General features: G+C 43.5%; 1 protein-coding gene across 2 annotated transcripts; it reads left to right on the top strand.

Moving 5' to 3' along the window:
- The first annotated feature begins 496 nt into the window (after positions 1–496).
- Positions 497–16,174, top strand: LOC114452941 (carnitinyl-CoA dehydratase). 2 transcript variants are annotated; one of them, XR_003672388.1, is made up of 9 exons: positions 497–840; positions 1,814–1,984; positions 3,957–4,054; positions 4,715–4,859; positions 11,750–11,899; positions 13,415–13,530; positions 13,648–13,789; positions 15,621–15,732; positions 16,071–16,174. XR_003672388.1 is itself a non-coding variant. In XM_028432480.1 (7 exons), exons 1-7 carry the CDS (start codon positions 690–692, stop codon positions 13,753–13,755), a joined length of 939 nt encoding a protein of 312 aa, XP_028288281.1. In that variant the 5' UTR covers positions 497–689; the 3' UTR covers positions 13,756–14,597. The 2 variants fall into 2 exon arrangements, 1 of the variants encoding a protein (XP_028288281.1); XM_028432480.1 differs by lacking the exons at positions 15,621–15,732; positions 16,071–16,174 and having other exon boundaries at positions 13,648–14,597.
- The last annotated feature ends 275 nt before the right edge of the window (positions 16,175–16,449 follow it).

The following is a 16,449-nucleotide window of genomic DNA, read 5'->3' as shown; positions in this document are numbered from 1 at the left end:
GAACCTGCCATGTTCGTCTAACACACACCTAAACTGTGCCTGTATACAACAGACTAGCACGCTAACAACAGGCTAGTTTCCTATGTGAACATTTGACAACAAAACTCTTTATAGTGATGAGTATGTTTGGTTTACACTGTAATATGTGCAGTGTGTGAAAAACGAACAGACCTGACGGACAGCACGTTGTCCCACAGCTTCTCTCCGCTAGGGGCCGAATTCTACTTAGCATCGATGCTGTTTCCAAATCCCTGCCAATCAAAAAGGGTTCCGCCTTTTACACAGTTCAACCAATCACCATCCTGCCAGCTTTTAGGGACTCCTTTATTGTTCAGTTAAAAAAATAAAATGTGTTTTTAAAATATACCAGTATAAGATGTGATAACTGAATGTATCATTTAGACAGAATTTGTTATATAAAGCTCTTATATAAAGTCTTTAAAAGACGCTTTGGAACGTTGTGTGTTTGTTTCCGTGTCTGTCCGGAAGGGTAAGAGTGATGCACCTTCATAGCAGGGTTGTTTGGAAGTGAGCTATTTCCATTTTATTGACAATAACAACTAAACTAATAATTATTGCATCAACATATTTGTGTTTTTGATGCAATAGTTGACAACTTAATTTGTGGATTGTTCCGTTAGTTCGAGCTTCTGGGTTTTTTTAAGGAGAGAACGTAAAACAGTAAAACAATGGCGCTGAAACATTTCCGGGCGGTGACGCCAGTATTTGGGTTTTCTTCCTATCAAAACAGAATCTTGGGACGATTGATAAAGGCGAGCTTGTTGTCTAAGAAGTCCTACAGCGCTGCAAACGGAGGCGAGGACAGCGCAACAACTACGAGTAAGAAACGATGACTTCATATTGACAGTAGGGGGCAGCAGAGGCTTCTGTGGATACAGTGACAACAGGTCACAAAACTTTTAACAACAAAACAACATAAAAGCTGAATTTCTGATGACTGCTGCATTCCGTTTAGTGTCAGGGTTTATTGGGACAAATAAATCAGTCTACCTTACCTTTCCTGCTGTGTCATGAATTCAATATTAAGGGGTCACAACAGAAAAAGCACAATTAATAAATGACAAATCAGTGGTGGGTTGAGGTCCATTAAGTGTGCTGGTGAGCCTGCATACACAATGGAAGTATAAAGAAATAAATTATGTCTGCTCCACTTTTATTTATTTGTATTAAGTGATTTTGGTTGCAACAAATGCTTGAAATAATAAATTCACATCACTATTCATCAGAACCCTCAATATAATAAGCATCTATGTTTCTTTTCATGTTGTCATCTAATTATTCAGTATTTAAAATGTGGGTCACTTGGTTGGTTTAAGGTGAAGTAGAAGAGAAAGGGCAGTGTCTGCCGTTTCTCCTTTCATCAGGTTTTGTTTCTGTGCTCCTTAGATTGTGTGAGCTGAGGTTCATGCATACAGTAGGATTGTTTCCCTGGCTCCTCTCTCTTGGATGCAGTCATCTCTCTGGAAGTGGTAGACAGATTCCCTGGGATGAACTCAGACAATTTCAGGTCAACTGCCGGCTGCAAAGCCTAAGCCACATTCACTGGCACAATCATAAACACACACTGAGACGGAGCAAGAGCCAAGGTCCTCACCTCAGCTCAGCAGATCTATTTCATTGTCTGTTTCTCTGGCTTTCTTTTATCAAGCCTGTCTGCACAAGACAATTTACGTTCCATATCCATCCCTCCTACAGTGAGGTTTAAGCCTAATGTCTTTGGGCTCGCCTCTTTCTAAGTGCTGCGGTTCAGATTGGTTTCAGTCTGTGCATCTTTCTCATTCTCTGTCATTAGCTGCAGGTCAGACTGTGGTCTCAGAACGAAGGGGATCCGTGGTTACTGTGGCGATAAACCGGCCTGAGGTGCGCAATGCGGTCGACCAGGAGACAGCAAGGCGTCTGCTGGAAGAGCTGGAGGCCTTTGACAGGGACCCAGACTTGAATGTGGCTGTCCTGCATGGGAAAGGTAGGACAATTATAACGGGAAGCATGGATGGACATGAGCTTTTCAGAATCAGAATTGTGTTTATTGCTATGTGAGTGAAGAGGTTTTATTTACTAGGAATATTCCTTAATGATTTGGTGCATACATAAAACAAGTAACATAATAAAGAGCCTGAAAGGGGTAACATAAAATAAAATGAGATAAATGTCATCACATAAAGTAAGATGATGCATGTGTGTGTGTATGTGTGTAAAAAAAAATATATATATATATTTCCAGCTTGGGATAAATTAATTTATTATATTCTATAAGTCAAACTATTGCTTTAAAGAATTTTGTATGTGAAAACATTAGAGAAAACACTTTTTCAGAACATTTATGACTATGTTCTGATACATGCATGGAATGCACCTCAGTACTGCCCCCTTTTGGTCATCATCCTCTTCCCCAGCATGACTGCTTTTTTTCAGCGTGGATAGTTCTCTATAATGCTGTGGACACCAGACATGTGCACAGGCAGTCAAAACACACACACACACACCTGTGCAGAAGCCTGTAGTATTTCCAAATCATGCCACGGCTCCTCATGCTTCTAAAAATAATCATCACACACAGAGAATGAGCTGCTTCCCTCAGTGGAAATGATGTCTTCAGCCTGGATCAACCTGTCTGCTGTATGAAGTGCACGGTGGTGTAGACTTTGCTACTTTAGAAGATGGAGCCTTTCCAGAGGATGGCTGCTGATGCCCTGAGTCTCAAGCCGTCTGCTAAAATAACAGTGTGTTTGAGAGTAATTAGCTTGTGTTAAATGGGCGAGCAGTTAGCAGCACAGTAGGTAGCTTCAGCAGAAGTGTCTCCACTGAAATTCCCACAACGTCTCTAATGTGAGTTTAATCGTCCCACCACACATTCCTGTCAGTAGGTTATCCTGCATTTCTGCTCTCATAACAAGACGACCGACCTCCAGTGATGAAAAGCAGCGCGTCAGCGTTGAGATGACAAGTACGAAGGGTTCTAGTTTGGATGTAGCAGTTCTGCAAACATAAGGAATCCATTTTGTCTAAATTAGCGTCGACACATTAACTCTTTCTCAGCTCTCACTTTTCAGTGTGGGAGTGTTTTTTTGAAATTATGAAATTAAGAGTAATTGCTTTCAGCAGGTTTTATATATTCTGTGGCATATTTGTGTTTGGGATTCAGATTTCTGGTCATTCTAGATTGAGCCTCATTGGTCACAAGGAAACAGGAAAATAAGGAAAAGACATGCTTACTAATCCCTTTAAATAAGGTAGTGTATCGTTGTGACTCTTGATCAGTGATCAGTGGTTATGTGGAGAAACTCCATGATGCACTTGTACCCCTTTTAGTTTTCTGTGATAAGTATCAGTGCTTAAAACATACGTGCACTGAAACATCATGGTCACAGTGTGGTTGTATCCACAGCTTTTCCTCTTTTCCTTTTACATGGACAAAAACATTTAAGGCACTCCATCACAATGTCTCATAAACATCTCGGGACACTGTTTTTCTTTAATTTGCCCTGTGCTGACCCACAGCTGTAATCAAAGCTTCCAGTTGCTGGGTGGTGCTTGCATGTGTTAATCACAATCATTTTCATTACTCTTAACATTACAGAGAGGAGAGGATTTTATGAGTCCCTGTCTAAGCCTGTGACTCAGCGTTTGTAGGCTTCTAGGGTAATGTTGTAATTACCACATGAATCCAACGGAAGAGGCTGTGGTGGTGATATGTTTCGCCTCCATTACTAACAATATTGTGTGCGTGTGTGTGTGACCTGTTGTGCCTATGTGTTGGATTTAAGTTCTCCATGGAAGAGAAGCAGTTTGTGTGCCAGGCAGCCCAAAGCGAGCTGCTATTCAAATTGCAGGCCTCAGACTCCAGCTCAACTTGTTGTTTTTTTTCATCCTCATCATTTTCCCTTCCTCTCTGACTTTCCAGCTGCCATACTTTGTAATTTTGTGGTCTCTTCCAGGAGGGAATTTCTGTGCTGGTTATGATCTGAAAAAGCTGGCCAATCGTGCAACCCCCCTCAAATTGGAGCAAGATGTCACTAAGGGTCCTGCTCCAATGGTGAGCAGTGCTTTGGTTGTTGTTGTGTGTGTGTGTGTGTGTGTGTGTGTGTGTGCACTAGCAAGAGTTATAATGATATTTCTGTATGATGTTAATGAGGGCTAAAGTTTTCCATAAAACATCAAAGCAGAAAACGTGGTCAGATGTGATTGTGTGTATTTTTAGGGGCTTGGTGAAGATTTAGTTTTAAGGAATATGGTTTCTTTATCTGAGAGCTCTCACTCTTGGGGTGCTCCCCTATCACTTGACAAAAGAGTTAGAATCACAGCAGACGATGTACTGTATAAAAACTGTAGCCTCCATAAAATCTGTTTAGATTGCATATTCAGTTTTTGGGGATTGAGTGGACCTCCTGTGCAGAACATTACAGCGCTGTGTCTCATGCAGGATACACGGTGCTGCAGCCAGAACTGGGATCATTTGTTACCCTTTTGTTTGACAGTTTGAGAAATGAATTAGGAAATGAAACCTGGAACGTTTTTTAGTAGATAAACCATCGAAATCAAAGCAAAGGGGTAAAGAAGCATGAAATGCAGTGTAAATATACACCGTGCTGATATACACACTTGTTCCTCTGTACAGGAGGTAGTGGTGCTGCCTTGTTTACAGTGTGGCTTATTGTGTATCGTTTGGTTGTACTGATCCAGTTGTTTCCTCCAGGGTCCGTCCCGCCTGCAGCTGTCGAAGCCTCTGATAGCGGCAGTGAGTGGATTTGCTGTGGCTGGAGGGCTGGAGCTGGCCCTGCTGGCAGACCTGAGAGTGGTGGAGGAGAGTGCAGTCATGGGAGTGTTCTGCCGCAGGTTTGGTTTGTATCATGCTGATGTCTTTACTAAGTTTTTAATCAGAACATACTGCAGATAACATTGTGCATTCTAAAAGTGACACTAGCAGGCTTGTTTCTCTCTCTCTGTGCTAAGCTAATTATATCTGTCCATGAAAGTATCCTTGTGTTTTTCTTTGCATTCACACATACATCATCTGTCTCCTACTACCAGGAACTCACTGTTTCTATTTTCAACTGTTACTCTGTACCGCTGTTATCACCCCCCGGTCTCCTCTTGTTTGTGTGCAAGGATGGAGTCATGGTGCGATAACACCAGTGACCATGAGTCTGCTGGGCAGTCTTGATAAGTAGAAAAGGAAGCAGCCAACTGCCAGGTTTTCCACTGCAGGGCCAAACGGGGCTTACATATTATTTATGTCACACAATTTCCTCATAAACAACGTTTTCCTTTTTTGGCGTCTTCCAGGTTAGTGGCATGACTTAGCCTGCTGACTCGGCTAAACATGCACAGCTATAGTAGCTCTTCTGCTGATCCCAGAAAGTCATGGCTGGCTTCACTATGCAACAGTGGCTCGTGTTGGACCGTTGCAGCATCTCCCCCATGTAGCTGTCATTCCTCTAACCATTAAAATACAACCATAGTGTTTATAAATACAGCTGTTGTACTATAATTTACTGCCAGTGCGAGCTTTAGAATGTAAACATGCAAGGCTTATCATCCCAGGCCTGTAATTCAGTAAGGGATCATCCTGCCAGTGCCCCTGTCTGTCTGTCTGTCTGTCTGACTGTCTGACTGTCTGTCTGTCTGTCTGTCTGTCTGTCTGACTGACTGTCTGTCTGTCTGTCTGTCTGTCTGTCTGTCTGTCTGACTGTCTGACTGTCTGTCTGTCTGTCTGTCTGTCTGTCTGTCTGTCTGTCTGACTGACTGTCTGTCTGACTGACTGTCTGACTGACTGACTGTCTGTCTGTCTGACTGTCTGACTGTCTGACTGTCTGTCTGTCTGACTGTCTGTCTGTCTGTCTGACTGACTGTCTGACTGACTGTCTGTCTGTCTGTCTGTCTGACTGTCTGACTGTCTGTCTGTCTGTCTGACTGACTGTCTGTCTGACTGACTGTCTGACTGACTGTCTGTCTGACTGACTGTCTGTCCGACTGACTGTCTGACTGACTGTCTGACTGACTGACTGTCTGTCTGTCTGACTGACTGTCTGTCTGACTGACTGTCTGACTGACTGTCTGACTGACTGTCTGACTGTCTGTCTGACTGTCTGTCTGTCTGTCTGTCTGTCTGTCTGACTGTCTGTCTGACTGACTGTCTGTCTGACTGACTGTCTGACTGACTGTCTGTCTGTCTGTCTGTCTGTCTGTCTGTCTGTCTGACTGTCTGTCTGACTGACTGTCTGACTGCCTGCCTGTCTGTCTGTCTGTCTGTCTGACTGTCTGACTGTCTGACTGTCTGTCTGTCTGTCTGTCTGTCTGACTGACTGTCTGTCTGTCTGTCTGTCTGTCTGACTGACTGTCTGTCTGACTGACTGTCTGTCTGACTGACTGTCTGACTGACTGTCTGACTGACTGTCTGACTGTCTGTCTGACTGACTGTCTGTCTGACTGACTGACTGACTGACTGTCTGTCTGACTGTCTGACTGTCTGTCTGACTGACTGTCTGTCTGTCTGACTGTCTGACTGTCTGACTGTCTGTCTGTCTGTCTGTCTGTCTGACTGACTGTCTGTCTGTCTGTCTGACTGACTGTCTGTCTGACTGACTGTCTGACTGACTGTCTGTCTGACTGACTGTCTGACTGACTGACTGTCTGTCTGTCTGACTGACTGTCTGTCTGACTGACTGACTGACTGTCTGTCTGACTGACTGTCTGACTGACTGTCTGACTGTCTGACTGACTGTCTGTCTGTCTGTCTGTCTGACTGTCTGTCTGACTGACTGTCTGACTGCCTGCCTGTCTGTCTGTCTGTCTGTCTGTCTGACTGACTGTCTGACTGTCTGTCTGACTGACTGTCTGTCTGACTGACTGACTGACTGTCTGTCTGACTGACTGTCTGTCTGTCTGACTGACTGTCTGACTGTCTGTCTGTCTGACTGTCTGTCTGACTGACTGTCTGACTGACTGTCTGACTGTCTGACTGACTGTCTGTCTGACTGACTGTCTGTCTGACTGACTGACTGACTGTCTGTCTGACTGACTGTCTGTCTGTCTGACTGACTGTCTGACTGTCTGTCTGACTGACTGTCTGTCTGTCTGTCTGACTGTCTGTCTGACTGTCTGGCTATACGTCGACGCAGACGGGTGTAGTGCGATGTCCTCAGTGCCAGGCCGCGCTCTGCACTGTCTGCTGTTGCTTTTCAGTGAAAAAGCTGTATCACTGTAAACTAGTGATCATCAGCAAGCAATAACAAAGATTAGATTAGAAAGAAGAAATAATGCCAGTGTCAAGACGGGTTATTGGCACATACCTTGAAATGTCTTTAGATTTTAAATCTTAAGTCTCCAGTGTGCATGGGAGGTGCAGCTCATCTCTGAAGCTTCTTCCATCACCTCTAAACTATGTTTGGGAGGCAGAGACCAGCATTGCTGCGGTTTTGACACATTAAGCTGCACATTTCCACCCAGTAATTAATGCTCAGCCTCTTGACTGCCTCACATCTTTAAGGCTGGTTTGTCAACACATTTTGTACGTTTCCTCCAGCTTGGCTCAAACCACCGGTTTAAACGAAGTGTGAGAACATTAGCAGGACAGTGCTCATTAAGAGTTAATTTAAATATAGGATTTGATGAGCAGTGTGCATTTAGATCTGTCCTCCCAACATAAAACAATTGAAACCCAAACCTCCCTCGTATTTTTTCATCAAACATCTTGCTGCTCTGTGGGCTGCACAGTTTATTTAAAGATCCAGTGTTTCTTAGCGATTATTTCCTTTTAATGGTTGAATTCTGTAACCGCTTCTGGGTCGGGCACAGATGGCAGCAGCCAGAGGGAATCCCTGGTGGGAGGCTTGCTGCGCTGCTCTGATGTGGGCCCGATGGCCACCACAAAGGATCTGACAGTTTTCTGGCATGTGATTGGCTGCCGAAACCTGTGGCTTCCTGTCTGGGGCCCCTTTTGCTTCGGCCAAGGAGGAAATGAGAAGGAGGAGATGGTTGCGTCACAGGAATCTGGTATTAGTGTCTGCTGCTCTTTGAATTTTCAAGAGTCCTGAATGAAAAACCACGGTGCTTACCTAATTCCCCTGGTGTTATTTTGGTTCCTTACACCAGAGGGACATCACAGTCCCCACAGGAAAAGGAAACTTGGAAAAAAAAACATTTATTCAAGGATTTTCTTTTATATAGAGAAGATAAATCAGGCGAGCATGGAGGTTGTTCTGGACTGTTCCAATGCACATTTTTACAGTTTGAAATTGAGACCACTAAGTGGGGACCCCTCCAACACACACACACACACAGTGCCTCTTCTCCCTTTCCCTCCTCTTCTGTTGTAAGTCCTGTCTCAGCACCTGGTTAGATGAGGAGTAAAAGAAGAAGCCAAAAGTTGTACTGAAGACAAACCTCGGTCCAAAAGCTGACACAAAACGGGCCAATTCAAACACCTGCTCAGTGGGTTTGAACCTGAGTGACATAGTCCGGTGGTTACATCATCTTACCTCAACCCGGGGACTCTTAAAACTGCAGGCTTTTCTTTTTATGAGTTAAATTAATGACGTGGATGAGTGGAGTACTCGTCCTTATCTTGTTGAAATGCTTTCTGATTTTTGCCCTCTTTTTTGAGCTGTTATGTCTCCACTTCCATTTTTTTTTCATGGTTCAAGGACCCGGTTGCTACCTTGGTGGTCCACACACTAAAGAATATTAAACCAGTGGGATAAAGACATGAGATCAAGTTAAATGTGCAGCACTCATCTTTGACCCAGCCCAGCTGAGCTCTTTTCCTTGATTCCCAGTGAGTATTTCAAAGTGAGTGTCTGACTGAAGGTCTGCTCTTTTCCCTCACTCTATTTAGTCTGGAGTGATCCGGAAACAGTTAATCCACATCAGACTTAATCGCATTACCCTCATGGGAGCCCATTGTAGTGGGTTCCTGCTTTGATGTGCCCAGGTTAAAAGTACTATACTTAAGTCTATTACAAATATAATTTTGATATAAAAAGAGAGTAATTCTACTCTAAATGACACAGTAACTTAAACAGGATTCAGGAAGACCTGCCCTATCACAGACTGGTGATCAGAGTTTGCAGTAAGCAGATAAAAAGAACAAGGTTTCTTTTTCCTCTAAGCTGCTCTGGCACACCAGGCAGATAAGATGGTCTGTGATGCAGGAAGAGAGCCAAGGCTTCTGTCTGGTTATTAAACAATAGGGTTTGCTGACTCATATTGAGGCCTGTTAATAACAAACAATAGACTTATGTTCTTTGAACCAGAAAGCTGGGAGCTCCTTTTCAGCTCATTAGAAGACCAAAGGTGACAAATCCACAGTTTGTACTGCAGATGCTGAGTGATTATCTTGGATCAGCATCACCGCCCCTAAAATAAAAAAGTTCACCCTCTCCACTTCAGCAGGCTCTTTTGAAACCAAACACACCTTTTGAATTGAAAGTACTTCAAGGAGGTGCCTGCTAACCTCACAGCTGCCATTCATGTGGGACAAAGCCCAGGTCTTTCAAACAGGACACATCAGAGACCAGACTATCAGAAAGAGATGGGGAGGGTACAGGGTGGGGGGGTGCTGTGGATAAGAGGGAGATCCTTCCGGTTGCTGATAGCAGTGGTGCCAACAGCAGCACCAAAGACAGGCAGCATGGAGGTCAGCCTTGCTCTTTATCTCTTCTACTTTGACTGAGCTCTATCTTCCTCTGCCTTCCTCCAGCCGGCGGCTCGTCTCCGTCACCCCGGACTCCCTCTTCTTTCTGGCTTTTATTTGTGTTTGTGATCAATGATGACAGCGTTTGGCTAGATGTAGGCAGAAAGCCACCCGTTCTGATCAGTGATCTCTCGCTCAGCTACTTCTAAAATCTATAATTAAAAAAAAGGAATGCAAATGTTACATTTTTTGCTTTGAATGTAACAAGCGACTAAAAAGGCCGTTTGTTTGAAGCTGTGGTGTGTGAGTAGTGCATATGAGGTCACCGCAGTGTGTGGGAGCATTTGGCAGAAAAAACCAAGATTATGGCGCTGCGCATAACAAGCAGAGAAAGGATTAGAGTGTCATAAATTCAACAGTGACGACGAACATTACAAAAACTCTCCAATGTCCTGTCAGGTTACAAAAATGCAGAGACATTCTCACTGGTTCAAGACTTTAAGGGCAGCAGTGGCTCAGTGGTAGAGCAGGGCTGTCCAATAACCGGAAGGTTGGTGGTTCAATCCCAGCTCCTCCCTAGTCATTGTTGTGTGTCCTTGGGCAAGGCACTTTACCCGCACTGCCTCCAGTGCACTCACTGGTGTGGTGCTCTTTGCTGATGGGATTATTAAAGTATTTCAAAATTCAAACAATTTTATCTGAGTGAATGTAACAGCTACATGACCTACTCTGAGTGTTTAACCCTTATTTAAAGAGCAGCCTTCCTTCTGTCACCTTTCTCTTAGCATTCTACAACCGCACCTGGGGTAATGAGCGTCAGCTATTTTGGTTAGGCTAGCTAATCTGCAGATGGTGTTATTTGATGTACAATATTTCATTTTAAGGCCAAAATGTGCATCTCTAGTTCCAACAGGAAGCTAAACCTAGACAGTTACACCTAGTGTAGGCGTGCTGTATATGCATACTTCCATATGGATGTCCTTGTGCATGAAAGTACTTCCCTTCATGCTGTGTAAGACAAAATTTCTGCCAGATTTACACACACACACACACACACCTAGCTATTTTTAGATTGGAATTGCAGCAGAGGTGCCATTTTTTTAGCTTTTCATCAGCTCTGTGTCCTCAGCCGTATGGTCTGTAATTTAAGTTTCAGTAGAATAGACTCCTGTAATGAGGGATGCCTGCAGAAAATGAGTGAAATCTAGTATTTGCAGACAGTGTAGAACCCCCCCCCCCCTTGTGTCTATAATCATAGTCTTCTGTGTGTCAGAGCAGCACATGTGCTAACGGTCTGAACCTGAGGCCTCTGGATTGGTCTCACATGTATTAACACCGGTATTCTACGTATTCCACTTTAATTTATTTGAACGACGTGGAGAAAGAGAGCAGCTCGCAGAGAGTGACTAGAATCACCACGAGTCCCCACAGAATGAGGAGGAAAAAGTCTCAGCATGATGGTGTGGGGTTATGAAAACATGTTCGACACATGTGCTCTCAATAAGGAGCGGTCAGATAGAATCAGTGATTTGGAGGAATTAGGGAGTTGGGATTGTGGTGTGGAACTTGGGAAAAGCCAATGTCAGAAAATATGCCAGTCGCAGCTGGTGCTCTTTAGAAATTAGGGCGGATGCCAGAAGCTTACTGTACCTTGCAGTGTGTTCGTTCTCTCCCTGCATCTCTCTCTAGTGGACACGGTAATAATGCAAATGTGTCCTGTGAGACGGAGAGTATGGAGGAGTTCGACTTTTCACGTACTGATGTAAAGAAAGCAGAGTTACAGTTGAGGAGTCAAATTGTTTCAAACCTCTGCTCCCCAGGCAGATGTAACATATATTATTGTCAGCGGTGTATTATGTAGCTCTAAGTGTTTCTTCAGCTGTTTTCACACTGCTCGAGTGACCTGACCACAGTATAACACCACGGTGGCCTACATTTCCTTTCACCTTGCAGTTAAGTAACCCAATTTTTTTTTTTTTAAATCTTAAGCTGATTTTAGATGACCCAGACGTCCAATATTTAAATGTAGACTGGAACAGGAATTTCCAAATGAACCCCTGCACTACATTTCACTACAGTGCTGAATTCTTTTCACAGGAGTTCCCCTGATTGACGGAGGTACTGTTCGGCTCCCGCGTCTCATCGGCCTGTCGAGAGCCCTCGACCTGATTCTGACTGGACGACCAGTTGGGGCTCAGGAAGCTCTTGCCTACGGGCTGGCTAATAGAGTTGTTCCTGAAGGAGAAGGTGGGCAACATGAGTTTTTTTTTTCTTTTTTAAGTTTTTTCCTGGTTGACAACTTGTTACTAAGCGAAATAATCTCTAAGCATTGACTGTTCAAACAATATAACAACCCAAAAACCCAACAAGAGCACGTCGAATGAAAAGAGAAAAGTTCAAATAAGAAGACAAAATAAAATACTTTGTGAAGTGATCAGTAAAATCTTAAAATCAATTTTAAATTGAACAGAGAGCCACTGGACAGATGCTAAAATACAGCTAGTAAGAAGCCCTAATGCATTTCTCTTTAAAGGTCGGGTAGGAGGTTTCATTCTGATGCACTTTGTGTTAAATTAGTGTAACTTCTCTTTACAGTCCGATAGCAACCGATTAGTTCGGCAGTTTCTCATTAAAACGAAGAATATGAATCATCTGAAGCTATAAAACATAAAAACATCATCAGTCCTCCGGGTGGACCCTGTAGGAGTATTGGCTGGTTGTCACTCTCTTCCTGCTCTGTGCACAGAGAGGTACGTGCATGATGGCCGAAGTCACAGACCGCAGCTCGTCTTCAGGTGATGGCGTCCATGTGATTGGAGGCGTGGCTTCAGGGTGAGCTCCGAGAGAAAGGGGCGTGTGTTTACTTTGAAATCTGGCTGACTCTCACTGAGTTTTAAAACCTCCTACCCTACCTTTAAGTTTTTACATTGAATTCTTCCAAAGGTCAGAAACAGTTGAACCTTCTCCTCACAACAATGAGCTAACAAGTGTTAGCAAGCAGGAGGTAAAGACAAAGGATCCAGAAAACATGGTCTAAATAAATCAGGGTCTAGCGTACAGGAGTAGGCAGGAAATGTTGTTTTTACAGCATGGAGAACAAATCATCACCCACTGTGAAGCCCGGTCATGTAGACACCGAGCAGAATGAGGCCTTGGACCCATTTTCATTCAGGAAACACACAGTTTTATAAAACTCTGTTAAAGAAAGATCAGATAAAATCGCATACAATCTGAATTTGTTCCTGTGAATCTGTTTTCTTTATTTGGCTGCAGGACCTATGCAGTGTTATTGTAACTCACTGTCTTTTGTTCAAGCAGCAGGCTGAATATTAAGCTATGCACACATTTCAACGTGTTATTATCTGTGTTATGTTTCTGACCCCCCCCTTCCTTAGACATAAGAAGAAGATTAGCCTAATTCTTTTAGGAAGTTCTTCTTCCCACAGTCAGTCCTCAGGCTTAATTGCTTCTCTGATGGATGATCACTTAGCACAAGTTTAACATCAGAGGGAAGAAGCAGTAGCAGCTCACATACACACAGAGTTCTTTCCATAGGCCCGATCTGGAGGCAGTCCAGTTCTTTCAAGTGGGTACGGAGGCAGAGTGATGTAAAGTCTGCAGCAGCATTAAAGGGCTACTAGTACAAAAGGAAGTGGTGCTAACCTTTGGCTCTGTGTGTATTTTCTGTTATGAATGTGTCAATGACTGAGTTCTATATATCTATAATGTGCTTGTTGATGTTTTATTACTGTGTGACCACAGCTTTGCAGGCAGCGCTGCAGTTAGCAGAGCAGATCAGCGCCTTCCCTCAGCAGTGCCTGCGGGCCGACCGCTCCTCGGCCATGTACAGCTGCTACGCCGCTCCGTCTTTCACACAGGTCTGAGGATTTAGGAATCAAATCGTACACATGCTTGTTTGCTGATGGATTGATGGGCTCAACTGCTGTGTTGTGTTGAGTTTTTGTTTACATTGGTTCCTCTCTTGTTCTGTTCAGGCCATGCAGTATGAACTCGACCACGGAGTTCCTATCATCCAAGCAGAGTCCATCCCTGGAGCAACACGATTCACTGCTGGAGTAGGAAGAGGAGGAACATTTTCCTAGAATTTAATTTTTTTTGCACAGCTCTGCGTATCTGGTCAGTTTTGGTCTTGCATAACTTTGCTTGTTAGTCCTGTTCACTTTAAGATATAGATAACGGGGGGGGGTTGTTGTAGCTGCTGATCTAAGGGCTGACTCAGTTGATCCTCATCACTTGAAACAGGACTGAAGGACTGAACTTCATGATATCAAACTTTTGGTTTGGTCAGAACACTTAAATTCTTTTGCAAATATGTGGGTTAGGTTTTGTTCCCCCTAAAACGATGTAAATTGAAGCATGCACTCCATGGTTCTGCTGTTCTTTAACACAACATTGCTTCAGTGTGCGTGCAGTGTGTGTGCAGTGTCAGCAGAGCTACTACAAATCCTTCATTCAGAGTAAGTCATCTTCATCTAGCTTTAATGATTCAGTTTGTTGTGTCTTATACTTGTGAGCTGTTATCAAGAAATGATAAAACACACACACACACACACACACACACACACACACACCCCTGCAGCAGGTCAGGTTGTTGATGTAGTGTGTAAGTCAAAAGAGGCGACTAATAGGTCTTGGCTGTGAAAATTAATTTAACACAAAAGACCAAAAAAGCTGCAAACCTGCAGGAGGTCACTATTGTTCCTTTAACTAAAGGGTCGATATGTCTGCCTGCGAACATGTGTGGCTCAGTAACCATAGTGATGCAATCACGGCAGAAAATGCAGCACTTGTCGTTAGATCTATGCCAGGTGTGAGCATTCGGCTGCTCGCACTTCATTTTGTGTGTTTTTTTGTGTGTTATTGAGCAAGAAAACTCTCCTAACAGATTCTTCTGTGACTCTGAATAAAATGAAAGAAGTAAAACGAGAAGCTGTGTGTGTGTGTGTGTGTAAATAGATACAGGCAGACAAAGACCTCATTAGGTCTAGGAGGTGTCCTGTCTAGACAGCGTGATGACAGGACACAGAAGTTCTGTTTAATGTTTCCTCCTCCCCTCCCTCACACACACACACATCACCTGCTCAACCTCAGAGACTGTGTGCTCACTCACACACACACACACACACACTCATGCATAATTGATCAGTGTCAAGTAAAGTGTCATGAAAGTTTAACGGTGTTTAAAGTGCTTTTTAATCTGCTGTCAGACTGTGGAGCTTGTTCATCACTGTGCTGTTGTGATAGCTTTGAGAGAAAGAAGGAGCTGTGACTAGTTACCGGGGTAATGTTTGTTTAATATGACACATGCCAAAGATTAATGGCCCTTGAATTGTTGAAAACATGGCTTCCACACTGTTTGTTACCATGACTCATATGAGGTGGTAAAAATGACCCATTTCCTTCCATAGTTTTACTTGAAAAGGACGATTCCCCTCTCTGTATATCACAGTCGTACTCTGTGGTGCTCAAACTCGTTCTGAATCTGTGTTTAAAATCACAAATACACTCATTTTAAAATCAAACTTTGATTCCAAGGAAATCTGAAAAAATTCAGATCAATGCCAATCATGAGATCACAGGTTTTTGTCAGAACGTCTTCAGCCCTGGTTCTGTTGTTTTAAGAGATCTGGTCTGTCAGATCTTTCACACACACACACACACACACACACGTAATTTTATCTTAAGTCTAAAGTGTTTACACTTTACTTTCTTACCTTACTGACAGGTAAAATGATTTTCAAATCTAAAAATCCTTGTTAAGCCTTAGAAAATAGTTTCATCTAAACTGAAGTATGTCTTAGATCAGCAAGTCTTCTTAGTTGTATGGGAGTGATATGAGTGGTATGTAGTCTGGAAGCTGCCAGTGGTAGCTGTTTGAATCTGTGTGTGTGTGGTGGTGGTGGTGGTATGTGTAGCTTTGATGCTGGTTCTCACTCTTCACATGCAGATAAGAGAGGCTCTGGCAGCAGCAGTAGCAGAGACGCAGAGAGATATGGACACCTTTGGGCCTTATCGCCAGGACCATCACAGTCTGAATGGACCATGAAGACATAACACAGGTTAGGGTGGAATGATGGGATGAAACGATGAGAGGGGGGGGGGGGGGGGGGGGGTTAAACAATTGTCATGTGCTGCATGTGAGAGTTCAATCAAATCATATGCTTTGGTTTTTACTTTATGTGCGTCTTTGTTCAACCACTGTTGAACCCTTAAACCTTGAGAACAGTGTCTTTAAAGATGATACACGCTGTACTGTGATGTTTAACAACGCTCAATAATTTGAGTTGAACATAAATAAACTATAACGCAGGAAAAAAGTGTGTCCAAATACTTATGGTCTGGGTGTATTTTCCGTGTTCCTGGCGGTGCTGCTTGCTGTTTCCCACTCCATCGTCAGGGGTCGTGCCTCAACTGGACATCGTTTACTCGGCTCTAAGGGAGAAGGCAAACACCTCGCTTCTGGATGTGTGATCCGTGCGTCCTCCCAGCAGCGCTGACCGACAGCTTCTTGTAAGTAGCCTACAGGTTTTCACATTAATGGACTTAAAGCGCAAACGAAACTGGACTGGTGGGTTAATAGATTACTGTTGACAACATTTAGAAGTGAATTGAACAGTTAAATAACTATGAATGATAGAATTGATTGATCGATTGATCTTGTTGTTTATTAGAACAGACAGGGAATGAACAAAATATGGAAATATGATGTTAGACTTGTCCTTGTGGCTCAGAGAGCTCCACCTCTGGCTAAGTGCGCACACGGAGTGGGCGGTTTT

This window comes from Parambassis ranga, chromosome 20 (assembly GCF_900634625.1).
Source record: "Parambassis ranga chromosome 20, fParRan2.1, whole genome shotgun sequence".
Classification (NCBI taxonomy): Eukaryota; Metazoa; Chordata; class Actinopteri; family Ambassidae; genus Parambassis; species Parambassis ranga.
This window is presented reverse-complemented; position numbering and strand designations above follow the sequence as displayed.

What these genes read in the sequence shown, in the direction of transcription:
- LOC114452941 (XM_028432480.1), top strand. Translation starts at nt 690, where the DNA reads ATGGCGCTGAAACATTTCCGGGCGGTGACGCCAGTATTTGGGTTTTCT. An exon ending in GGCTGTCCTGCATGGGAAAG is followed by an intron (nt 1,985 to 3,956) that starts GTAGGACAATTA and finishes GGTCTCTTCCAG; the next exon opens with GAGGGAATTTCTGTGCTGGT. An exon ending in AGTGTTCTGCCGCAGGTTTG is followed by an intron (nt 4,860 to 11,749) that starts GTTTGTATCATG and finishes TTCTTTTCACAG; the next exon opens with GAGTTCCCCTGATTGACGGA.